The sequence below is a fragment of the Dermochelys coriacea genome, chromosome 9 (genome assembly GCF_009764565.3).
Source record: "Dermochelys coriacea isolate rDerCor1 chromosome 9, rDerCor1.pri.v4, whole genome shotgun sequence".
Lineage (NCBI taxonomy): Eukaryota > Metazoa > Chordata > Testudines > Dermochelyidae > Dermochelys > Dermochelys coriacea.
The window spans coordinates 102,582,150-102,608,819 of NC_050076.1; the positions used below are offsets into that span (position 1 = coordinate 102,582,150).

The 26,670-nt window shown below is 46.9% G+C and overlaps 1 protein-coding gene across 2 annotated transcripts in view; it reads right to left on the reverse strand.

Moving 5' to 3' along the window:
- Positions 1–6,370: 6,370 nt before the first annotated feature.
- Positions 6,371–26,670, reverse strand: part of SLC6A14 (solute carrier family 6 member 14) — a 92,343-nt gene continuing 72,043 nt past the window's right edge. For both annotated transcript variants that reach the window (XM_038415912.2, XM_038415916.2), the window contains 11 exons: positions 23,785–23,946; positions 22,414–22,552; positions 20,855–20,987; positions 18,645–18,785; positions 17,018–17,246; positions 16,008–16,133; positions 15,337–15,455; positions 14,035–14,134; positions 13,423–13,532; positions 12,233–12,400; positions 6,371–8,185 (listed from right to left, as the gene is read on the reverse strand). In XM_038415912.2, the coding sequence (XP_038271840.1) occupies positions 8,036–8,185; positions 12,233–12,400; positions 13,423–13,532; positions 14,035–14,134; positions 15,337–15,455; positions 16,008–16,133; positions 17,018–17,246; positions 18,645–18,785; positions 20,855–20,987; positions 22,414–22,552; positions 23,785–23,946 (1,577 nt within the window). In that variant the 3' untranslated portion in view covers positions 6,371–8,035. The remainder of the gene's footprint in view (positions 8,186–12,232; positions 12,401–13,422; positions 13,533–14,034; positions 14,135–15,336; positions 15,456–16,007; positions 16,134–17,017; positions 17,247–18,644; positions 18,786–20,854; positions 20,988–22,413; positions 22,553–23,784; positions 23,947–26,670) is intronic.

Sequence of the window (26,670 nt, forward strand, 5' to 3'; positions counted from 1 at the left end):
CTACCTCTCCCCCCAGCTTAGTGTCATCTGCGAACTTGCTGAGGGTGCAATCCAGCCCCTCATCCAGATCATTAATGAAGATGTTGAAAAACCGGCCCCAAGACAGACCCCTGGGGCACCCGCTTGATCCCGGCTGCCAACTAGACATTGAGCCATTGATCACTACCCGCTGAGCCCGATGATCTAGCCAGCTTTCTATCCACCTTATATTCCATTCATGAAATCCATATTTCTTCAACTTGCTGGCAAGAATACTGTGGGAGACTGTATCAAAAGCTTTGCTAAAGTCAAGATATATCACATCCACCGCTTTCCCTATACCACAGAGCCAGTTATCTCATCATAGAAGGCAATCAGGTTGGTCAGGCATGACTTGCCCTTGGTGAATCCATGTTGACTGTTCCTGATCACTTTCCTCTCCTCCAAGTGCTTCAAAATGGATTCCTTAAGGACCCACTCCATGCTTTTTCCAGGGACTGAGGTGAGGCTGACTGGTCTGTAGTTCCCCAGATTCTTCTTCTTCTCTCTTTTAAAGATGGGCACTATATTTGCCTTTTTGCAATTATCTGGGACCTCCCCCGATCGCCATGAGTTTTCAAAGATAATGGCCAATGGCTCTGCAATCACATCGGCCAACTCCCTCAGCACCCTCGGATGCGTTAAATTCAGCCCCATGAATTTGTTCATGTCCAGCTTTTCTAAATAGTCCTTAACCTGTTCTCTCACCACTGAGGGCTGCTCACCTCCAGTTGAGCTGGGAGCTAATATTGCCTGTGAAGACTGAGACAAAAAAAGCATTGAGTACTTCAGCTTTTTCCACAACATCTGTCACTAGGTTGCCTCCCGCATTCAGTAGGGGTCCCACACTTTCACTGACCTTCTACTTGTTGCTAACATACCTGTAGAAACCCTTCTTGTTACCCTTCACATCTCTTGCTAGCTATAACTCCAATTGTGCTTTGGCCTTCCTGATTACACCCCTGCATGCTAGAGCAATATTTTTATACTCCTCCCTAGTCATCTGTCCAACTTTCCGCTTGGATTCCCCTCTTTCAATTTCTTTTTTTTCTCTTTACCTTTCCTTCCCGGTGCTGTTATTTTATTTTGGTAGAGAGTCCCACTATATAAATCCATGATATGCCCACACCTTGAGTACTGTGTGCAGTTCCAGTTGCCCCGTCTCAAAAAAAGATATATTAGAAATGGAAAAAATACAGTAAGGGCCACAGAAATGATGAGGGTTCTGGAACAGCTTCCACATGAGGAGAGCTTAAAAAGACTGGGCCCTGTTCACCTTGGAAAAGAGACGATGAAGGGAGATTGAGAGAGGTCTATACAATTGTGCCGGGTGTGTAGAACGTGAATCAAGTAGTGTTATTTACACTCTGCAGGATGCTGCAGCTTCTCACTCAGGTTCAGATGGAAACCAGAGCTTGAACTGGAGGAATTCCTCACCGAACGGCTAATCCATTTTCAGAGCAGCCCTACCCCGGGCACCTGGCGTCCACACTCCCAGGGCTTCAGTACTCCTCATGTGGCTGTGAGCTCTGCTGAGCAGTGCGTGTGGGGCTGGGGGGGAGCCAGTCCCATTGGCAAGAGGAAGGAGCTATCCCCTTACTCCCAGGAGTGCTTAGCTCTGACCCATGTTGCTCAAGGAGCAGGGCAAAGGGCTCTGCACACTCGCTCCCCCCTGCTCCCCACCGCACACTTGTGCAAAGGCAGAGGGGGATTCCAGCCCTTCTGGTGCAGGCTGGAGAACAGCAGCGACCATTGGGACTGTACGGTTGCAACCAGATGCTGGTTTCTTGACCCAAAAGCCGCAGACAAAGCTAATGTGTTCCAGCCCAAGCTGCTGAAGAGCCCATTTGCCTTTTCCCCCAGTTGACAAATGCAGTGCAGGGAGTACAGCACCAGTGCAAAGATGCTCATGGACATCAATGCATTCTGCGTGGCAGTGCATGCAGCTCCCGTCCCCTTGGCTCCATGTGCTGAATTACACAGGTTCACTGCGACGGCCTTTAAGCTGCCAGGAGTTTTGTGGTAGGAGATATCCCCCGCCCCCCAGAGATGGGTGAGACAACTGGGGAGTTGAACACGTATTTGCTTGAATCGCTCTGACACAAAAATGCAGCAGTTGGTGCCGGTCTCCTAGGATTGCACAGGGGCCACGCTGCCAGGTATAGCAGCTAAAGTAAAAGCAAATGTCTGTCCATTGATCAGAAGGGAAAGTACCTTTGTGCCTTGGTGTATCTGGAGGGATGGTCGGGGGCCTGCCAGCTGAGAGGAGCGCAGGGGAAGCCATTGTTTTTCTACGGCACGTTTTGCGGTAATTGCTGCCTCGTTTGCACTGAGCATTGTGCAAGGCCAATGGGAGGGGGGCATCGCTTCGGTTTCCCTTTATTCATTGCTCCTTCCTTCTGCCTATGACTGTGTCTGGGCTGTGGGTCTCATGGCCCGGGAAGCAACGCCCTCACACCCCCATAGTAAGGCTACCTTCTAGTCACAGGTATGTTTAGTAAAAGTCAGGGATAGGTCACGGGCAACAAACGAAAATTCGCAGCCAGTGACCTGTCCATGACTTTTACTAAAAATACCTGTGACTAAAACTTGGGCGGGGAGCGCTACAGGTGCTCGGGGGGGCAGTCCTGAGGCACTGTGGGTGCTTGGGGGAGGGGGCCTGGGACCCCACTGGTGCTGGGAGGAGGAGGGATGGCGGGGATGGCAGGGGCTACCTACCCAGCTCTGCATCCCTGCAGCGCCTAGGTGGCGAAGGGGCACAAGTGCCGGCTGCCGCAGCTCCGATTGGCCAGGAACTGCAGCCAATGGGAGCTGCGGGGGCAGGACCTGCAGGCACAGCAGCACATGGCACGGCCGTCCCTGGCCCCTCCGCCACCTAGGAGCTGCAGGGCTATGCCAGTGGGAGCCCCCACCCCGAGGTAAGTGCCCCCCCACCCTCCCCCTAAGACGGCACCAGCTGCTACAGAAGTCACGGAATCCATGACTTCCATGGCGGGCTCGCAGCCTTAACCATAATTAGCCCTAGCTGAGCAGAAGCAAGGTCTGTTGACCAGGTGCCGGGACTGGCAATCTGCAGGCACGGTCTAGTCCTGGCTTCACCTCTGACCAGACGTGCCAAACCCGCAAAAAACCCACAGAAATCGGGCTTGGTTTTGGCTTAATTGGCTAGTTTGTGGCTTGTCGCTTGTTGGCTAGTTTGTGGCTTGTTGCTTCTTTTTTTTGATTGGCTCCCGGCCTGCAGGGGCAAGGACGGGGGAGCAAGCAGGGGCAAGGGGGGGCGAGAGTCGGGTGCTCAGTGGGCCCACCTGCAGGCCGGGGGGGATCTAGTCACAGAGTGTTGGGGTTCTAAGGGATTGGCTTGTTTGGGCCTTGTTTTGAAATGGGATTAGCTTGATGTTTGGCTTATTGTGAAAGTCGGGGTGCTTATTTACCCTAACCCCAGACTGCTGGCCAACCCACCCCAGCTGCCCTGAGTGTCAGCCTGCCAGATGGCCCAAACACTGACCCAAACTGCCCAGAGTCCCAGCCCAAGCACCGGCCGGTCCGAGTACGGGGCTGTCGGCCAGACCATCCGCCCAACATGCCCTAGCCCCAGCCGGCTTCAGGGGAGAGGTGCATGGAGGTGGGAAGAGGATCAGCATGGGCAGGGCCACGGGGGAAGAACAGGATGCAGGAGTGGGGGCCATGGGGTGGAGCAGGGGCAGGGCCCCACTTGGCTGTTTGAGGAGGCTTAGCCTCCACTGGCCTCTGATATCTGCCGCCCACGATCCCAGCCAAGACCGTAGGTATGTGCTTGGACATCTGGCCCAGCTGTGGCTGCCCTGCTATTTTTAGCACACCGGCTCAATGAAAACTAGCAGCAGTATGCCACCCAGAGCTGGGACCCACTCCTCCAGCTGCTGTGCAGACGGACCCTCAGTCTGCCACCTCTGAGTAGCTTCAGGCAGCCCAGGCTCCAGTCACGTTAGCAGTGCACTCCACATTGTCCCCGCAATGTTCTGGCGAGGGCAAGATGGACAGGAGTTAAACAAGAGGATCATGGTGAATTTTCATGCATCACCCAAGTGTGAGGAAGAGCAATAGTTACCGTGAATCTGATTCCAGTCTCAGTTACGTAAATTGGGAGTAACGGCAATGAGGTAACACTGCTGTGAAATGGGTGTGAGGCCAGAATCAGACCAAGAAATTTAGCTACAAGCATTTCTGCTTTCCAATGAAATCCTCAGTGAAGCCTCTCATGAACACAGAGAAGAGCATAAGCTAGGGGCCATCTCTGAGTCTAACGGTCCGTCTTAGGCGTGGCGGCAGACTCTGGAATACAACAAACAGCGTGTGTACCTCGCCATCTCTTCCCCAGCGCTGTGCCAGGACTCTGCATCTTAGGAGCGGAGAGAGGAAAGAGAAAAAGAAGCAAACCCACACTGTCCCCTGCTGGCCAAACACCAACATGCACTGTGACTACGTGAGCTGTAGCTCACGAAAGCTTATGCTCTAATAAATTTGTTAGTCTCTAAGGTGCCACAAGTCCTCCTTTTCTTTTTGCGAATACAGACTAACACGGCTGCTACTCTGAAACCTGTGACTAGAGAGTAAAACACCCACCAAAGGGCATTCCGTATACATTAATTAGGGAAGGAAGGAAGGGGTTTTGGTCAAAAGAGGGGGGAGGGGATTTGACAAAAAATAGCTATTGACATTATGAAAATGTTCACATCAGTCAAAAGCTTCTCACTCTACCGTCAACAATCAAAACTCACATTTTCATTTGGATTCAAACCGAATGGAATTGAAGTGATGGTTTTGTTTGTTTTTTCTGCCCTTTCCCTCCCCCCCCCCCACCCCAGCCCCAAAGGGTGAGAAAGAGGGGAAAGGAATTTAAAAAAAACCCATAAAAGTATTTGATTCGATTCAATTCAGTTTGCATCAAGATGAAATTGTTTGTTTTCAATGATTTCTTCCAAAAGGGGGAAAAAAAGATTTTGAACAAAACAAACCATTTCCTTTCTGTTTGGAATATTTTGCAAAGGAGGATTCCCATTGTTTGACCAGCCCTGATGCGAGCAGCGTGCTAAGCCCAGCTTTAATGGATTGTGCCATCCCCCAGGAGTTGTGCTGGAGATCAGCTCAATCAACTCCCGAAGAACAAGGACTGAATGGGTGAGGAGACAGCACCTGTCTCAGCTGTTAGGCCAAGGGCTGTGGTGGGGGAATCCTGGCTCTTAAAGACACGGAAGGAATTGTGCCCCACCAGGAGTGGCAGTAAGGGGCCATGCCAGCCACCAGGGCTCTGTCGTCTCGGGAACGATCTCCCAAGAGTCCTACCTGTAAGTGGGTTTGGCCCATATGGCTTGGCCTGATTCCCCAGGCTCTAGGGAAGCCACTTGCTGCCTCGTTTATGGGCCGCACATGGGAGGCCAAGCTGGGATGGGATCATGAAAGTGACTCGGGGAGTTCCAGCCAGGGAAGCGCTGCACGAAGAGGGTGAGGAGAGATGTCCTGGCTGCTGCAGCTGGTGGAGCTCCCAGCAGTATGGCACATTTGGTGTACAAGGAGAGGAGTGTATTATCCACTTTTTCCAAAGCCCCTGTTTACCCTCTGCTGAGCCTCTGGGTCGTGTTTTGGGTTGGATTCACTTCCCCCCCGTTTGGGGTATGAAATTCTATTTATAGCTTAACCTCTGGATTCTTTCTCCACTCCTTCCCTTGCCCTCCCTTTACCAGGCACAGATCACTGCCCCTCCTCACACCTTGACAGCTCTTCTGCTTGGTGCAAGGCAGGCTGGAGCCAGGGAGATTCTCACTCCCAGCCTCTCTCTCTGTCCCCAGCCTCCCACGGGAGAGCAGCTCCCGGATCATTGGGTTGGTGCCATGAAAACCCTGGCCCCCGAGTCTAGAGGCTGCTCTAACATATTCAAGCATATTCAATAGCTTCCAAGGGGGCTGTTTGCCAGCCCAGGAGCAACAGTGCACTCCAGCCAAGCCTCCACCTTGCCCTATCTCCCCAGGGCAGCCGAGATCAGATGACACAGGACCTGACTACATGGGCTCAGTGACACCCGCACACTTCTCCACGCTGGAGGAATTGCCAGCTAGGGAAAACAGGCTGCTATCTGGGCCCTCTGCGCTGGGTCCGGATTGCAGCTCATGACCAGATCTGTTATGTCTATTCCTGGCTTCCACTGTAAAACACCTCCAGGATGGGGCTTTCCTCATCCCGCTTCAGGACACCCCAGTCTTGCTGCACTACAAAGCTGCTCTGACAATCTCAGGTAAGAACTGCTGGTGCTTTCTTCAGGTGATTTTCTACCCAGTGGGAGACAAAAGAGACCAGTTGGATCATCCGGTTCCAAAAGTTGTAAAAACTCTACATTTTATTTGCTAAAAACAGTAACATGATAGTTAATTTATCATAAAAATGCCAGTACAAAATGTAGGTCTGTGTATACAGCACAGCCAGCACTCAGCTATCTGGCCCCCTCCATGCCCAGAATTAGTAAGATACCACTGAGCGGAATCGGTACTTGATAACCCTGCCATGTTGTTCAAAAAAAAACAAACAAAAAAAAAAAAAAACCACCCCTCACAATTAACATGAGGGAAAAATAAACCCCACCCAACTTTTTAAATAATGCAAAATAGAAATCCTCTATTTTACAGGCAAAAGTTTTAATTGTTCATTTAATATGATTTCTGTGTGGGGCTGGGCTTTCCGGCAATGTCTGCAGTCAGCATCCCTTAGCCAGACCACCCATTCCATATTTGGCAGCAAATGAATGAACAAATTCAATGCTCCAAAATCTCACGAGATTTGGTGTTTGTTCTTAAAGACACTGCTCCTGGAATCATGTGATTATGTGCAAATCTCAGCTTTCATTTAAAAAGCAAAGTAAGTTTCTAGCCCCATCAATACCAAGAAGAGCTGAAAACTGTGAACCCTAAAGCCACAAACACCAGAAGGTAAATAAAAGAACCCAACTCTCATGGTTTAAGCCAATCCCATGATTTTGGGGGTCCCCACGCATGATTTTGGGTGGTTGAGGCTGGTGTCATTGCAAATGCTGAATGGCAATTATAACCTACTCTCAGAGTGAAATTCTGCTCTCCTGTGCAGATCACCAGCACGAGGTCTGGGCAACACTTAAGTCCTACTTGTGCTCTATTTTGAAGGCTTAAGTAGCATGCAGGCCTGGTGTGGCACCCCTGCCCAGTGGGAGCTTTGCCTTGAGTGTGGGTTCCAGAAAAGGGAAGGAAGGGTAAAGCCGTGCGTGGTGCAGGAAGAACAGAAGGACCAAAAGCTGCAGGGTGAAAGTTTCTACTGCAGTGCCAGTGCTAAGGAAGCTGCGGTTGCGAGGACCAGACAAGTGAATGTTGACTGTATTTACACCATACCAAAAGGTGACCCCGGAGGAATTCCCATGGAAACAATAACTCTATGGGAACTTGTCTCGCCACATTCTATCCTCATCAGCAAGGCAGCTTGTAATCCCTCAATGTCGAGAGACATAAATGACACAGACACATGTTTTTCTCAGCACCAAGCCCTGAGAAGCCTGAACAAGGCCCAGACAGCAGCAATTATTCACTTCCCCTGGGCTGCTGAGCCGGAGAGCAGCAACCCATCTGCCCTTCTGCATGCCGTCAGCCTGAGCTGTGCGCCAGCTCCAGAAAACAGAACACGCGGGGAGGTGCCTCGTGATCCTGGCTTGTTGGTACGTGCCCAGCACAGAGCCCCGTGGCTCAAGCCCTGTGCAGCACATCCTCCCATAGCAGCATCTGCAGGCCAGCTGCACTACAGACTGCTCCCAGTCCCTATGCTCTGAGAGGCTGGAGTGTATTTTCCTGCCCTCCCAGCCCATGGGCTTAGGGTTTCCTCTCTACTTCATGCCCTGCTCTTCCCTGTACAGGCAGAGCTAACAATAAATAGTATGGCTTTCAATATTTTGGATCACTATTTTCCAACATTAAACAAAAAGAAAATACATTTGTGTTAAAAAATAATGCAGCCCAGGGCAGACGTCTCATTCCAGCTTGTGCACGAAGCCATCCACGGTGGGGATCTCCTGGTCTCTTTCCTTGTGAGGATCTACCATGTGGCTGTACCTTTCTCCTCGGTGACATTCCAGGAAGGGACCCCAGTTAGCAGCTGGCCGGCAGCAGCTCACAATACGCTGGGAAGCAAAAAACAGAGTCCCCAAAGGGGATTTAATTTCTTTGATATTTCTGCTGATATTTCTTTGCATGTTTTTATTCTCTGCATCATGCTTTATTTGGTACTTTTTGCTGAACAGTTGGGAGAAATCTAAACACTGACCTCCCCACTGCCCCAAACCCCTGCCTCAGGTACAAAATCAAAGCGATCCAAATATTTGGTTACAAATCACAAGTGCCCAGTAAATTCAGTTGCATTTAAAGCTCATTCTGCAAAAGTGCCTGGGTTGATGGACTTGTGCTAGTGTAACGTCGACAGACCCCTATGGTCAGCAGGGGGGTCTCTGGAGCTTAGTGCATGAGCCTCTACACATGAGCTAAAAGCCAATCGGCTGCTAGCTAAGGCTTTAGAGAGAGAAAATGAGTCTGCTCTAAGTGGTCTTGGTGCCACTAGATGGAACCGAACACCACACCCAGGAGGTGTGTGGGTTACACTAGCAGAGGTTCCTCCCCTACACATCTTGTTTGCTCTCCACTGCTTCCCTTGCAGCTGTCCCATGCTCACTCCATGGTGAAAGGTGACATCCGAAATAGGTTACCATTTCCCTGTTCCTCCTCTTCCCATCTCCATCTTTGTCCTCCAGCTCAGTTCATCTGTATACTGCAATCCTATCTGCTGAAATTAAATGAGCTGAACAACAAAGAGATATAAACTGGCCATCAACAAGTTTAGGCTTGAAATTAGACGAAGGTTTGTACCATCAGAGGAGTGAAGTTCTGGAACAGCCTTACAAGGGAAGCAATGGGGACAAAAAACCTAACCAGCTTCAAGCCCGAGCTCAATAAATTTGTGGAGGAATGGTATGATGAGACTCCTCGCAATGGCGTGTAGCCGACATGCTACACACAGCAAATGGTTGGTGATGGGACATTAGATGGGGAGGGCTCTGAGTTACTCCAGAGAATTCGTTCTCAGGTATCTTGCTGCTGGGTCTCACCCACATGCGCAGGGTCTGACTGATTGACATATTTAAGATCAGGAAGGAATTTTCCCCCGGGTCAGATTGTCAGAGACCCTGGGGGTAGTGTTCCCTCTAATTTTTCCCACCCAGGTGCGGAATGAATTTTATGTACACCAATATGGAGGTGATGTGTGACACATCACCTTCATATCAGTGTGCACATAACAAAATTAATGTGGTGGGGGTGGGGCCATGGGGTTTGGAGTGTGGCGGGGGCTCAGGCCTGGGGCAGAGGGTTGGGGTGCAGGAAGGTAAGGGTTCTGGCTGGGGGTGAGGTCTCTGGGGTGGGGCCAGGGATGAGGGATTTGGGGTGCAGGAGGGATCCCCCCACAGCTATCTCTCCCCGCAGCAGCACCTGGGTTGAGGGGGGAGAGGCGCCTCTTCCTGCAGAAGTAGTTCTGGGGTTGGGCTGCAGGATAGGCACCCTTTCCCCGGCCCCAGCAGGTCCAGGCCAGGGGAGAGCTGCCCTGGCCACACCTGGGGCTGGGCCACCCCGGCTGCACCTGGGGCCGCTCTGGCTACGCCTGGGGCCGGGCCGGGCGCCCCGACCACCGGTCTGGGCTGCAGCAGAGTTGAGGCTGGGGGAGGGGCGCCGAAGCAAGTTGGGGGCCGGGCTAGGTGGGGGCCAAGGGAGGGGCGCCCCTCCCTCAGCCGTGGCAGGTCCCCAGGATGGTTCCCTGAGCACCTGTGTGGCGCTAGATAGGCTGCTGTGTGGCCGCGCAGCTTACAGGGAACTTAGCCTGCGGGGGTTTCGCCTTCTTCTGCAGCATGGGGCACAGATCTCTTGCAGGTTTAAACTAGTGTAAATGGTCGATTCTTTGTCACTTGAAGTCTTTAAACCATGATTTTGAGGACGTCAGTAACTCAGCCCGAGGCTAGGGGTTCTATTACAGGAGTGGGTGGGTGAAGCTCTGTGGCCTGCAAGATGATCATGATGGTCCCTTCTGGCCTTAGAGTCTATGAGTTGGCAAATACACCCAGGCATGGGCACACACAGCCAGCCAGACTAGACTATTATACAGACACTATCCAATATATGAGAGATACATCAATGATATATTTAATCCTCTGCACAGATGACTTAAATTCCCTCATCAGTTTCCACCACAACTTCAACAACCACCAGCCGTCCATTGAACTCTCTCTGGAGCACTCCCACACTGGCATCAACTTCCTGGACACCGTGATCAGCTTCAACAATGGAACCCTTCAGACAAGTGTATACAAGACACCCACAGGTCACCACACCTACTTTTACAGGTCCAGTAACCACTCCAAAGACACCAAGAGATCTGTTATCTACAGCCAGGCACTCAGATACCACAGAATATTCTTCCAGGAGAAAGTCTGGAATATACACCTTAAAACATTTAAAACTGCCTTCACCATACAAGGACACTCTACCTGAGATGTAGATCAGATCATGGAACAGGCCACCAAAATCCCTAGAAAGAACCTGTTTCAATACAGAAATAAGACCCCCCTCCAACCGCATACCCTTAGTTGTTCCCTACCATCTCACACTGGAACCCATATGGGGTAATATCAAACAATTACACCCCTACTCGATGGGGACTATTTGGAAAGAAATATTTCCTGAACCCCCTCTTCTGGCCATTAAACAACCCCCCAGCTTCTCCAATCTCATCATCACAAGCAAGCTCCCCACAGACCAGAACACACCAACTAGTTGGAGCTTGGTCCTGCTTTGAGCAGGGGGTTGGACTAGGTGACCTCCTGAGGTCCCTTCCAACCCTGATATTCTATGAAAGCAGCACCAGACCCTGCCAGAACAATTGATGCAAAACCTGCAGACATAGCTCCACTGATACGATGAACATCACCCCCACATCACAACTTTCAAGATCCATGGTCCTACACAAGCCTATCGCAACGTGTGGTGTACCTCATCCAGTGCACTAAATGCCCAATTACACCTGTGTGTGTGAAACCAGACAATCACTATGCTCTCGAATGAGCTCACACAGGAAAATGATAAAAGGCAAAAACACTGTCACCTGTGGGTAAGCAGTTTTCCCAAAGCGATCACTCTACATCTGACCTCTCGGTCCTCATCCTCCAGGGAAATCTGCACAACACCTTCAAAAGACGAGCCTGGGAGCTTAAATTAATCACTTTGCTAGACACTAAAAACCATGGTCTTAATAAAGACACTGGATTTATGGCTTATTACAACAATCTATACCCACTACTCCCCTCCCCTTTTTGTCCTGTGACTACAGGGGTGTTAATGGGCCATTTCACCTTGAATGGTCCCTCAGAATATGTGCTAATTACTTATGCTAAACTATCGGTTTGACCCTGTATTTAGCTGTGACACTCTCAGAATCTTTCCCAGGCCTGAAGAGCTCTGTGTATTTTGAAAGCTTGTCTTCTCACCAAGAGAAGGTGACAGGTTTCAGAGTAGCAGCCGTGTTAGTCTGTATTCGCAAAAAGAAAAGGAGGACTTGTGGCACCTTAGAGACCAACAAGTTTATTAGAGCATAAGCTTTCGTGAGCTACAGCTCACTTCATTGGATGCATCCGATGCACTTCATGCATGTTAGTCTCTAAGGTGCCACAAGTACTCCTTTTCTTTTTTCAAGAGAAGGTGGTCACCCACTTTGTTTCTTCCTCAATCCAAACCCTCATTAACTACAGTGGGATGTGGCCCGAGTGAAGATGCGAGCCTGACTGTAGATTTGAAATTGCATAATTCAGCACTGAGATAACAATGGAAACAGTAAATGAGACCATGAAGATCAGGACAGACTGCATGTCTTTACCACAGGGAAACACTGACCACTGCCAAATGACTATGAAATTCCAAGGGAATTACGGATTGCCTTCGTATGACAACCAATCGGGCCAAATTCACCTCTGCCAATGCCAGGGGTTTGTTTTGATCCAACAAGTTTATCTGATTAATGTGAGAAGTCAGGGTCTGATCCTATCCCCAGTGAAGTCACTGTAAGTGTCCCCATGAACTTCCATCAGGGCAGCTGACCCTATGGCCCTATTGCAGATGCTCTCTTAGGCTCTTACCTGCCACAGGTTTCCTTGAGCTTTCACTATTTTTACAATTGCAACAATGGGAATCCAGATGATGCAGAAGACAATCATGCACCAGCCCACAGCAGATCCCCATGCAGGGTATTCGACTGAGCCATACTTGGGAGGTGAAAATGTGACCAAAGACCAGCATAAAATTACCTGTTAAAAAAAGAAGAGGGAGAAAACTTGACTAAAGCTCAGACTGATTTGTACTGATTACAGAACACACAATTTACCTCCAAGTGAACCTTTGCTGCTTTGACAGCGATCTAAGGTGCTTTCTGTAGACAGTCTCTGGCTTGCAGTTCAGGATTTTGTTTCCAAATGTGGTCAGGCAGTAAGGATCATCATGCATTGCCCCCTACTGACCTATAAGTATCCATTGACATGCATGCACACACTTTCCTTATTTTTTTATATCTAAACACCCGTGTTGCTCAGAAAGCCGCATAGCTCAGCAGGCACATTTCTCACACATTCGGTTTGCATGCACAGGCATGCTCTGAGGATGTGGAAGGGACGGCTCACTATACCTCTGTGTGCTAGTCGAATGTTTACAGGATTGGGGCAAAGAATGCTGAGTTAAGTTCTGGAGAACATTCCTGCACAGGTGAGAGATATTTATATTAACCATTTCCTCGTGGGTATCCTAGAGAGATTAGAGATAATGTTGTTGCTAGAAAGGGATATGCAACAGTTGCAGGTGTGGGTTTTTGTTGTTCTTTTTCACATAGTGCACATATTAAAGATGAGAGGCACATAAGAGCACAAAGTAGCAATGATCTGAAAGAACCTGAAGAGTAAGGGATGTGCTGAATGTGCATTCCTTAACTCTTGAGTTGCTAGGCACTGGTCCAGTGCAGAGGAGCAACCCCGGACTGTTTTAAATTTCAGCCCCAGTTGCAATGGCCAGGCACTGCCAGAGCACAAGGGCACCAGTCATGTGTCCTGTGCCCAGGGAGGGACGCTTGGCAGGGATGGCGTCTGAGTTGCCACAATGGCTCAGCACCACCCACGTTTCTTCCACATGTGGAGACTCCTCAGCTGGCCTGTTACCCTGGCTTTAAAACAGGCTCAAAGGGGCCAAAGATGCAGCCCCAAATCTCTACATGGAAACTGTTCAACATGGAATGAATATGTTCTTGGCCAAAAACTCAAAGTAGTTCAACCGTGGTACTTACACATAAGAGAACAGGGGTAATGAAGAACCAGCATGCTCTCCACCACAGCCAGAACCACCAGCTCTTCTTTCCAATCATCATTTCAATGTCTTGGATAAATCTGTTTCCTCCTATTGAAAGATGGCCAACGAGTGCACTGTAAGATTGGGGTCTAGAACATGGGCTTTATCATGTACAGAAAGCAAGTATAAGGAGCTTTACAAAGCATGGATGCATTGTTCCTTATAATTATCAGTTAATGGAGGATAGGTCCAGAAATGGCTATTTGCCAGGATGGGCAGAGATGAAACCCCATGCTCTGAGTGTCCCTAGCCTCTGACTGCCAGAAGGTGGGAATGGACAACAGGGTATGGATCACTCAATGATTGCCCTGTTCTGTTCATTCCCTTTGAAGAATCTGGCATTAGCCACTTCAGAAGACAGGATACTGGATGGACCTTTGATCTGACCCAGTATGGCCATTCTTATGCTCTAATGATTTGGAACAAGAGATATTTTTAACCATTGAGATATTATGCAAATTTTTCTGTAGCGTGTTTTGTTTTTATGTCTGTGATATGACCAGGATTATTTGCATTGCCACAGCTTGATTTTCCAGTGTCAGTAATTTACCATAAATCCAGCTAATGCCTATTATTTCCAGGACTGCTGCAAAAAGGATCCCCCATCCAGCACAGAAATGATCCACTAGGTTAACCCAGTAAATTCCTGCCTGCAAAACAAACAATAAAGAGGTAGCTTTTTACCCAGTACTAGTAACCTTTTGTATGGCAATACGAGGAACTCATGCCAACTGAATTAAACCTCAGTCTGGGTTTTTATTTAAAACCCCTGTTTTCCAGGGATGGATCTCATTCATTGCACATTATTTCATTTACATATTTATATTTAACACAGACAAGTGCTTTTTATGGCATACTACTGATCACTATTGTAATAACACACATGAGGGGACAGCAGGGTTTGAACCTGAGACACTTAGTGTCATAACATCAGCTTTTGAGGATTGAACTAAAGGAGTAACACTAGCAATATGCAGAATACGCTGCTGAAATTGACTTTTATTTTCTGTTATGCACCAGCCACTAGAGGGGGACAAAGACCCAGAAGTTCCTCGTGTGGGTTACACACAAATATGAACACACCTATAAAATAGCATGATAGGAAATAAATGGAGGGGGAGTTACTGAATATTATCCCATAACTCTTGCCATGGGTTCATTAGGGCTAACTTCTTTTGGGGCAGCAACTTTCTCATTGTAATTACATATGTAAAACTATCTTTTTGGATATCGCCCTTAAAAATCACTCGACATCTTAAAAAGCAATCGTCCCAAGGAAGTACATTCCATGTACTGAAAAAATATAATCACTATATTTTAGGGGCTAACCTGACTAGCTGAAGAAGCTTTTTAGCTACTGATTGTCTGCGAGCTGAATATACCAGTTCTAGAGAGCTGCCGTCTTCGGTAATCGATTCTGAATGATAAAACTATCAATATCCACTTGCAATTCCTACACTGCTGCAGGCATGGTGGATAAATGTTCAAGATTACACAAATTAATCTCCTGAACTGAAGAAAAAAATTAAATCAACGGCTCAGACACTAAAAGAACAGCTCACAAATTATCAGCTGACAAAGACTCTCATTTAAAAAATTATAGTCATTTCAGAGGACTGGATTCTGCAAATACTGCCATTAGGACTTCTTGTATGCATAAATTAAGCATGTCCATAGGTGTTTGCAGAATTGGGGGCATGGAAGTCACTTCTCTCAGAACAAGCAAGCGCAGGACTATGCTGCTAGCAGGGATTTTCTTGTCACACGGGGAAATGATGTATTGTCTTATACAAATCCTCCCACCAGCTGAATCATAATAAAACCCATTGCCAACAAAGAGTTAATGTTATACCTGAGTGACACAGAGGAGACCAAGAAAAAACAGAAGCATGCACAATCCCAGGGTTACAGGAACCCTCATCTTTTTCATCACCTTGGGGTATATATCTTGTATGGTGGTTGTCACTGTTTCTGCAGGGGAAGAGAGAATTTTACTTGTTGGACATGGGCAGCAAAATGAAGAAATGCAGCTAACTCTAACCGGGAAGCATTTTGTTATTTTAAGCAGAATGGTGTGAATAACTGATTTTTTCGTTCATTGGCTGTTCTGAAAATAAATAAATAGCTAATTAAATTAAAAATTGTCAACTTGAATCCACTTGAAATGAAAATTTTTCAACATGTTCAGCAAACTGAAAAGTTGGAAAAAATCATTCTGCATTGAACAAAACATTTTGTTCAACCTGAAATGTTCAAGCATTTTTTAAATTTCTTCAAAATAAAATTGAAGGACATTTCTAAACAACATGTCATTGAAAATTGAAAAATTAAAATGTTTCATCTGGAAAATGTCAAAGTGAAATATTTGATTTTTGGAAGGGTTTGTGTGTGGGGTGTCACTGAACAATTCAATTAAACTAACACAAATTCTTGAAAAGTTTTGGTTAATCCAAATCTGCAGGTTTTTGGGGGCGGAAATCAGCTGACAAATTTGACTCAGCTCTAATGTCATGTCTTACTCACCTATGGAAGCAAACTGAGAGTCAAGCCCCAACAGTAAAAGCATGAAGAAAAATAAAAAGGACCAAAGAGGGGCAACTGGTAACTTGGAGAGAGCCGATGGATAGGCAACAAATGCCAAATCAAACCCTGAAATAGAGGAGGAGAAGATACGTTATCATGACCTGCTCAATGCAAAATTGACTCATTTCTCTTAAACTTAAATAATGGGAAATTATATCAGAACTTGGAATACAAAAAGTGAGGTGTTAAAGTCACTGGAAGTTTTGCTATTGACTATAACCAAAGCAGGATGTAGCCTGAAATTGTTGAACCAAACTTCACCAAAGCTTTTAGCTGTGGGTGAATAGGGTTGTGGAAATACGAACCACATTTCATTACTTTCATTCAGATTTGAATAGGCTAATATTTCAGGCAGATCCTGAACGAGAAAGAATTCAAATAGCAAAATGGGAAGGTTTAGTGTTCTTAAATAGATGAGAGGTGAAATTCCCCCTGGTGAAAAGATCTGGTCTTTCCAAAGGCCTGTGTGCTACTTAAGAACCACTTAAGCCCTATTTTGAGCATTAAACTATGCAAAGGCATTGTGTATGGGGTGAATTTCACCTATAATTTGGAAGATTTACTAACATGTTTGATGCAATAGGACAAATAGAATCAATATCAAGCCTGTATTTTCATTTTTTAAAATGTCCTCTTCTATTACCTTACGTATCAATCTGGCACTGCTCCTGCCCATCAGCTGAGATGCACTTGATACATAGGGTGGGATTTTCAGTAGCACCTTAGTGACTTAGGAGCAGAAGTTCCACTGACTTACGGTGGACAGCATGAAGTCAACTAGAGATGGAAAACCAGGACAAAACGTCCTTCTTTCAAGCCTCTATATGCTGAAAGTGCTTGGCACCAATAAACTACAGTCAGAGCAGCTGAGATTAAACAGGTTTAGAAACAACTCAAGAGTGTGACAGACAAGAAGTGTTTGTGATGAATACTGAGACTATCAAACAAACCTGAGTCTACAACTTCAGAGACGGGTCTGTCTGCCAGGAAAGCCATATGTCCCAAAACGGAGAATATCGCAAATCCTGCAAACACGCTGGTGACGCAGTTTACTAAACAAACAGCAATGGCATCGGAATAGCAGTTGTTATGGAACTTATTGTAAGAGGAGAGAGCGACCAGGCCCCCCCAGGCCACCGACAGGGAGAAAAATATCTGAGTAGCTGCATCTTTCCAAACCTAAACCAGAAATAATTTGAGGTAGGTTATTATATTATTTACCCCCAAATACTTGTTCTAACCCATTAGGAGTGTCCTGTAAGGGATACTGCATTTTTTAAAAAAATGTTATGAGAATTTTAGTGAGAAGTGCCGTATATCAATGAACCCGGGGAGTGAAGTTTCCTATCCAAAGGGCATGAAGGCTTGTCTTGTGCTTAAGGCACTGGACCAGAACCCAGGAGATCTTGATTCTATTCTTACCTCAGCCATTGACCTCCTGTGTGACCTTGGGCAAAGTCACCTAAATATTCTGCATCTCAGTTTCCCAATAGGTAAGACCGGTGGGGATAGTACTTTCCTACTGCACAGGAGCGAGGAGAGATGTAATTCACTGAGGTGTCTGGGAGGCGCTGAGATATGAACGCCATAGAAATGCCAATGTAGAAATAAAACAGACAGCAGAGGCTGGCAATGGTGGAAGCTCCCACACACGTTGTCCCACCCATGCTCCTCAGACTGGGACCTGGAAGAATTGCCTCTATGACTGGGGAGGTAGTCCCTGGTTACACCAACCAGATTTCAGGTGATGTGCAGCAGACACCCCATCCACTGAGAACCAGACTGTACCGGACACCAACCCGCAATAACTTGGCAACAGCCATCACTGTGACAGAGGTGAGATCTGAACGGATAGCTGAGTGTGAAAGGCTCTAAGTGCTGTTCCTAGCCCCCGGCCAACCTTTATGATAGCATGCTAGGAAGAACCACACCTGAGCTTTGGTCTTAAAATAGAAGCTGAGGTTGGAGAGAACCTCACAGAAGATCCATGCTAGGAGCAAGTCTCCTCCCTTGCGCCCCACCCCCATTCTGCCCTGATCTAACTTCCAGGGGAAGGCATAGTTTTAGGTGACCAGTCTAAAATTGAAGCTCAAACACTCATGAAACCTGCAGATAAAATGCCCTGAAATTCATGCCAACCAAAGCAGGCGGCCCTAATACTCACTCTCACGGTGAGACCTTTATCACCAGGCCACAGGGTACACCCATGTTTAGCGAGTAAAGTTACACACTCCAGAAAAACAGAGGGTGGTAACACAGAAACCTCAGCTGTAGCTGTGATAGCAGGCAGCCCTACCCAGACTCCTCTTTACTCAAATGATGCAGTGGACTTGCCCTTCTTCTGAATAAATGAGCTCTAGGTGGGGATAGAGGGTTTTACTGTAATTGTGGGTTTCTGGAAGGCATGATCCAATTTTAGATAATCCCTGGAAGGGAGGGATAAGAGGAGTCTGGCTGGTTAAGAAGGAAGCTATTGTATTCTGGAAACCAAGTGACATGCAAGCCTTTATAGGCTTTGAGTTTGTATAATTAGCCGCAAGCAAATATTTTGTGTTCAGAACTACCCCTGAGCCTCACCTCTCCCTCCATCAGCTTTGTGATATTAGACTGTGTTCCAATGTAATAGTCAATGCCGTCCCGAGCCCCTTCCAAGGTGGCACCTCTGACAAGCAGGATCACGAGGACCACATAGGGAAAGAGAGCTGTAAAATAAACCACCTGCCAAGAGAAACGGAGGGAGAGGCATTAGGCTTGGGGGGAAATGCTACTTAAAAAATTACCTGGGCCTGAGCCAAACAAACCATTTACTGGATTCAGCTTGGGGCTGGATTCACAAACTGGGCACAACAGTGGCAAACAAACCTCGTCCAACCTGTCCCAGTGAGCACCTCAGGATCTTCCCAAGCCAGCTGGCTGGCAGCGGCGTATTTACTGAAAAGGTTGAACAAAACCATGGGAGTTATTGAGCAAAGGGAACTGTAAGCTCTTTGGGGCAGGGACTATCTTTTTTCCTGCATTTGTACAGTGCATGGTACAATGGGGTCACGGGCTGTAAACTGGGGCTCCTATGTGCTACCACAGTACAAATAAACAAACAACAACAACTCTGGAGGTGGTGCTCATTGCAGGTTTCACTGTCATTTACTTCTGTAATTGAGCCAGATTAGTTGGTTATGCCTTGCTCTAGCACTGCATCATGCTGTAGGATTGCCCCAGAACACACTGGCTGCACTGGCTCCAAGAGCCTCTTTCTAATGGCCCAAGGGACACTCCTGTTCTCCTGCTGGGAAAGAAGGGCCTTATAGGCCAAAGGACCCCTAGGAATAGGGAGGAACTAGAGTCTGGAATGGAAGCCGCTATGGCCTAAAGAGACAGGAGAAGGGGACAAAAATTGTGTTGCGGAGAAGAGTTAGAGGCAGAGAAAAGTGATGGGGGAGCAAGGAGAGAAGGAGACAGACATCATGGGAGGAAAGGAAAGAAAATCAAGTTAGCTAGGTGCAGGAAGACAGATCCAGGGGGGAAGACGGAGACGGATATGGGGGCAGTTGGACTGAGCAAGGAACTGGAGGAGCCAGGGAGACGGAGAAACATATGGGAGCAAAGAGAAGAATAAGAGAAGAACCGGGAGTCAAGAAACCGGGCAAGGGGGCCAGGCCTCACGTAGGAAAATGAGTAACAGTCACCCCCTGCCTGAAAGCAGGAGAGGAGCCCTCTTTAGTTGCAGCGGATCCGCCGGCTATCGTGGCCTGGGGAGAGGGGGATTTTCAGGCTGGATAGGGAGCCTGGCTGGATGGGAGGACTTGGGGTTATGAAGGAAAGATCTGTGTGCACTGGTCAGAGGCATGCCTGCAGTATGCCCCCAGCTAGTTTTCAGCGAGTCTGCTCGAATAATGCTGGCAGAGACGCTGTGGCAGGCTGGGCTACCCGCTTGAGTGCATACCCACGGCCATGGATGGGCTTGTACAGCCCAGGCTGCTGTGGCTTCTCTGTTATGTTACAGGAGCGAGCTAGATCAAAGCCAGCATCTGCAGGTGCTGCAGTCACACCTCTAACTACAGTGTAGACATCCCCTAAGGACTAACGAGGCCAATCCAGCAGGCTTTTCCCCTGTGGCTGGAGCACTGCTGTGTGGTGATGTGTCTCTGTCCAGAAGAGCTGCAGGGCCTGGACTCAGAGCCTGAGCCACAAGAGACTGGGGGCTTTCACTTGACTTCAGTGGACCTGAGTCTGAAAAAAAGCCCTCACACCTAGTCCCTGACTACAGCATGGAGGGTTCCCATTGACAGAGACAGGACTTTATAGTGCAGCAGCAAGCGGCGTGTGCATAACTAGCCACAGGATCGGGCCCATGCTTTCAAGCTAAACATCATGCATGTGCATACTGTGTGTGTGTGTGTGTGCGCGTGCGAGTGTGTGCAGTGTGTATGCGCGTGTGCGTGGTGTGTGCGCAGTGTGTGTGCGCGCGCGTGCATGCTTCACAAGAGACCAGGCTATAACAGGAACTCAACCGATGTCTCTCACATGATCATAAAAAGCCCCAACAGTATCATTCCTGGTGGAATAAGGGACCGTTGAACTTAGATCAGGGTGGCAGAATCAGGCCCCATGTGCTTTCTATGTGTCATGTAATATATGAGCAAACAGCAGCAGCAAACTCAGATATTGCCTGTGTCCTGGGCTAGAGAATCAGGGCCTACCCCCACCAGGTGCTGAGCTGCCATTGAAGTTGGAATCGTCTCCTGGCAGGATCAGTCCCAGAAATCTAGCCTAGATTCCTCCTGACTTACCTTTCCTGAAGATTTTATCCCTTTAAATAATGCAGCTCCGACTATCAGCCAGGACAGAAGCAGGCAGAGGGCCAAGTACCAGACAATTTCACCCGTCTCGTCCAGCCCGCTGGAGCGGCGAAGGGCCACTTTACTGAAAGCACAGAACATCGTGATCAGCATCGCGTCACTTGCAACAGGGCGTGGCAGCTGCTAGCATGAAGCATCCCACTGATTATCCAGAGCCGCTCTGGAGAGGGGATGCTCATGTCTGTCTAGCTGGTGATGTCACATCCATGCATCAACTTCCATTGGTGCACAGACTGTCAGTCCCACTCCGCCCCCGCCTCCTAGCGGGGCTCTTAAATGTATCCTTTTAAACATCTGCTGATTTCAAGCAAGTACTGAAATTCCATTGACTTTCTGGGTAGCAGGCCAGGCTGGGAGTGATGGGAAAGTTGGTTTCTTTGCAGGCTTCAAAAAGAAACCAGTGCTTTCCTTTCAACCCTGCCTCGGTTTGGCACTCAGTAGGTGTATAGACATGACTGTGCTGTTTTTAAAACGATAACTTTACTGCACAGAGCCAGCTCAGGCTATGAACTAAAAGGACGAGCCCAGCACTGCCAGGCTGACAGGAGTTGGAGGAAAACACCTCTCCAATGAACTGACTAGTCTTTCCACCCATTGCCAGCTCAAATACAGTTATAAAAATGGAAGTAGGTAGATTCCAATTTAAGGTCCGATTTTCTTCATTGGAGTTACTGTCCTAAACTGGTATAAATAACTGTAAAGAAAGTGAAGGTGCAAGTGGCCAGTGGGGTAGTGCTAGGAGAAAAACACCTTTGTGTTATGGGCTTTTGTGCAGCTCCAGGTGCCTGGTTGACAGACACCATAGAAGAACCTAAAATAGTGAAGGCAAGACTGGTTCTGAAAGATTTGTATTGTAACAGCAACAAACCATGCTAAGGTGAGCAGTAATCACTAGCGATACTCTTCCAGGGTGTCTGGAGCCATGCAGCTTCTGTGCGCGCGCGCGCACGCACGCACGCACGCACGCACACACACACACACACACACACACACACACACCACACACACACAGCATGAACTGAAGGCATGCTAATGCATACTCCGGCAAGGCTTATTTACTCTATTAATCATCAGACAGCAGTGAATCATACACCTAAGTGTGTGGTATGCAGGTGAAACACCTGCACATTATGAACACTAACCTGTCTTGGAAAGTGTTCTGTAATGACAGGTATATGAAAAGATGAATATTTTCAACATCGTAAAGAACATGCCTTATGTTTGGGAGTTTAAGTGGAGAAAACTTCCTTAATTTTATTATTTATTTCTTAGTTATAAATTTGTTCTTGTGCTTCTCTGTGACTTGTGTTACATTTGTCACCCCAATTCAGTATTTAATGTTTTCCTGGGCAGAACTGCTCACTTCAGTTTGCAGTCCCATGAGCTTGGCCCAAAGCAGTTTCTGGAAAGCGGTATGAATTCCACAGAGGATTCCTCCAAACCCCATACAGCACATACTGATTTTAGCAATATGAAGGTGGTATACTTACTTCCAGTACTGCTCACTGGGAAGTTGCACTTGTTTATACGTTGAAGTGCCATTGAGACAGGTTAGATTGTTGCTGGAGACATACGAGTAGTTTGTGTGAATGATTGTCCCGTCTGCTAAGGTCGTATTGCAATCACTCACTAAAAGAGAAAGGGTTGTTAATGTTCAGTGGTGAAATTAGAAACAGACTTTGATTACAGCGAGTGCCTTTTTCGTGCTGTTATCACTACAGTTTGTATTCTTGTGGTAACTATAAACGGGCCCCTGCCACCACTTTGGATATGGAGCCAAATCCACATCTGAAACACTCCCAGGTCTGATGTGTTCAGCTCTGGGAACCTGGCTGGCCTAATGTAAAGATAGGAAATGTTTGCAAAAATCAGATCTAGGTGCAGTTAGGATTTCAAACTCTTTGATAATCTAAGGGCCAGATCCAGTATTTCAGTTCACACTCATCTATAGCAATCCCATATCATATTGATGGGGACAGACTGGCATTATTCCTAATTCTCTTTAAATTGTAGCCAAGAGATTTGCAGTACATTTTAAGCCAAATAAGAGTTGATCAAAGCATTAAAGATCACTATCAGCATGAGGATTTATTTGAAATGAAACCCTGGTGAAATTTTAGTGCAGTATTTTGGGGAAATTTGTCCGACTTTTATACCAATCCAGCACACTTTTAATATGGGGTGAAACATTTTTATTGGCATCTTTTAAATGAGTATCTCCTTGAAATTTACAAATGTAAAATTGTTAAATAACATGTCAGAACTGCAGTCTGTGATAAACTATTAAACTTAACTGTGGGGTGGGAAATCACAATGTTAAAATATAATTACAGTTTTTAAATCGTGCATGCACACAGCCAAGCAATAGCCTGGAAATATTATCTAAAGACATGATGAAACATGAAGCCAATGCCCATCCAACACATGGTGTTAACAAAGCCACACATATAGGATAAAGGATTTTGGAAGAACCTCAGGTGAATGCACTAGGTATGCATTTCTTTTGCATTAGAACGGCCATTTCTTTGTCATGAAGCACTAATGAAATTGCAGTGCGGTATTTTTGGTGATTTTATACTAGTCTAGAAATCTGTTATTCTAGGGAAGGAGGAAAGATGGGCAGAAAGGCAGAGAGGAGGATTCATTCTAGTTCCCAGCAGATCATATGGGCAGATGCTACAGGCAGATAGATAGAAGATTAGTCCAGGTGTCAACAGGTTGTCAAGGTAAAGTAGACAGCAGCATCATGGCCAACTAGCTATCCCACTACTGCCCTTTTTAATGTATTTTGTTTATTACTGGGAAACAGAAGCAATGGAATTATTCCTAGTAATAGTGTGGATTATTTAAAAGTATCGTACCTACAGGTGTTTTGCTGCAATTTTCATCTGCCCACGCAAAGCAGTCTGACCACGGCAGTACACTTTGGAAGGAGGCAAACAAATAGTAGAGGGCATATGCAATGATAACATTGTAATAGACCGTCACCAAGGCGGTGATGATGACCATAGTGATTCCCACGCCTAGAAAAGAGAGAGTGAAAGTTTCATCATCCAACCCAAACAAACAGAGTATAAAGAAAATGTGAATCATCAACTTCAGTGAACTCCACATTTCTCTACTCTTCCTCCACATTGCCTAGAAGTTATTTTACTGTCAACTGGATTGCATAGTATTGCTGGGTATATACACCAGGCAAAGACAATTCCCTGTGAATAAACCTGGGCATATACCAATTCCCTGCACATGTACAATGAACATGGTTCATTTCAAAGCACTCTTCATTCATTGCCAGGTTTTGAGAGGAATTCCACACATGCACAGAGAGGAAGCAGTGAAGCCTGGTGTGACATCAGAAAGTGACCAGACAAAAGTAACATGCAAACACGTGGTAGAGCAAGTGTACTGCAGAGCAAAGTTCACGGTGGGTCTTATACCATGTGGTGTAGGCAAAGCTCTCTTGAGGAGCTCCCATGACGGAGTGTGGTACTTGACCTTCAAACTCAAAGTGGTAGAACTTTGTAATGTTTAAAAACCCAGATACCTATTTGTATTGTCCCTCTTGCATCCCGATCTATTGGAATCGGGCTAGAGAAGAGACAGAATCAGAGGACACAAATATATACATGTTCCATTTTAATTTTGAAAAAACCTGCCTGTCTACCCGGAAGGAGGGTGCACTTCGGGATTTACAGGTTGCAGATTGCAACAAACAAAAAAAGCCTCAGCACTGTTGGCGGGGGAGACACCCTACATTTTAACAGCTGTAGGGAACGTAGTCACCCAATCCCGATGCTACATACCTCCCTGAAGATGTAGGGGAGGAAGGGTCAGTGCAGTGCAGCAGCAGGAAGAAAGCAACTCAGCCCGCAGTTAGGGGTCTAGTACAGGAGTGGGTGGGTGAGGTTCTGTGGCCTGCCAGGTGCAGGTGGTCAGACCACATGATCGCAAGGATCCCTTCTGGCCTTAAAGCCTACCAGCCTGTAATGTTAGTGTGTGGAGTGGCCAAACGGAGGACGAAGATGCTATGGTGAAGAGGGCAGAATAAGAACAGAACCGAATACAACATCCACGCCAAGGCAGTCCAGGCCAAAAAGAGAAGACCAGATTTCACTGGTTCAGATACCAAGGGGAGTCCAGTGCTGAAGAGAAAATTCGGACATGGCTGATTTCTGTAGGCACAGTGTGGCTAACATCTACGTGCCGCTTCTGTGTATAAATAAACTAACAACTTAACCTTACTGATCTTTCTTAGCAGTAAGACTAAGATCATTAAGGCTAATCTATTAGGTTATTTACATAGTTTTAAAGATAAATATAAACTTGATAAAGTAAGGGAGAGTCTTCTGCATTCCACACTGAGTTAGGGGGAAAATACACTGTGCTAGTCCAAGAGTACACATTAATATTAAAGAACCAGGGCAGCCCAGTTAGGGAGGGGATGAGATCAGATCCCAGACTACCAGGAAAGAAGGAAACGGTGGCATAGACTGTGAGCGGGGGGAAGGACTACGTGATTCTCTGTAGCCAATACAAGGCGCAATGAATCATGTGCTAAAGGAAACCAAGTCCAGCTCTTTGCAGCTGAAGAAAGGACTGATGAAGAAGACAGAAAGGAGGGAAAAGGGAGGGTGCATCGCTAAAAGAAACATGCTAAATATAGGAAAAGCGGGGTGGAAAATATCTGTGCTAGTTAAATGGAAAAGCACAACATCAGTGGGAAGAATTACCTTCATTCCTTTTATCCTGGACAGTAACAAACGTAGAGATGGGCTGAAGCCACAAAATTAGGGACTGGATCCAGATTTTGAATATCCCAAATGAGGGTTTGGATCCAGGGTTTGGGCCAGCCATGTAGGAAAATCAGAGCCATTTGTGAATTCTGGGTGAGGTTTTAAAGTTTCTGTATCCCTGAAGTTCAATGGATTTTGGTCTGGGTGTCTCGAAAAAAAATGAAAGGAAACTTATACAAAACTGGGACTGATTGCATCATTTGTAGAGATCTCATTGCGATTGCTAGTTGCATCAGGGAATGAAAGACAGCATAAACTAGTGATTTGCAAGGACATTGCAGCTTTCTCTTTGTCAAAAGGAACTTTGTGAGTTTGAGGTCAACCTACCAAACCTTTTCCAATGATCTTGGGGAGTATATATGACATACGCGTTTACACACACACAGCCCTGGCTATCTCCATAGACCCAACTGCCTTTGGGTTGGATCCATCCTTCTTTTCATTTAATGCAGATTTTGAAAGCTTGTGTGCAGTGCCTTGTTGTTTCTGGTGAGTTCTGAGGCAGAAATTGGTAAGGAACAGTAAATGCCTGGACATTGTTCCTTTTTGTTGTCTACTAATATACAGGATCAGTAAAGGCAAATAAAGCTCTTAATATGATTAAAAATGTAAATTCCTTTTCTATCTTAATGCAGCTGGGTGGTGAGGAGGGCATGCAGGCCCAAGGATGCCCTTGTTCATGTCCATCCTTGTTGGAGAAGAATGGATGCAAATGGGGCAGAATTTGCCCCATGATCCTGATTCCCACAGGTGCGGGATGTCTCTGATTGCAACAGGCTCAGTGCTCCACAGACCATACTGCTGGAATAGAGGCCCAGGTGCATAGGTGCGTAAAATGGTTCTGCACATGTGCAGGTGCCAATATGAGCAGCTAAATGCAGGATTTGCATGTCCCATGCAGACCCCTATTTAGCATATAGAGTGAGAAGACAGACAGTAAATGAAAAACAATAA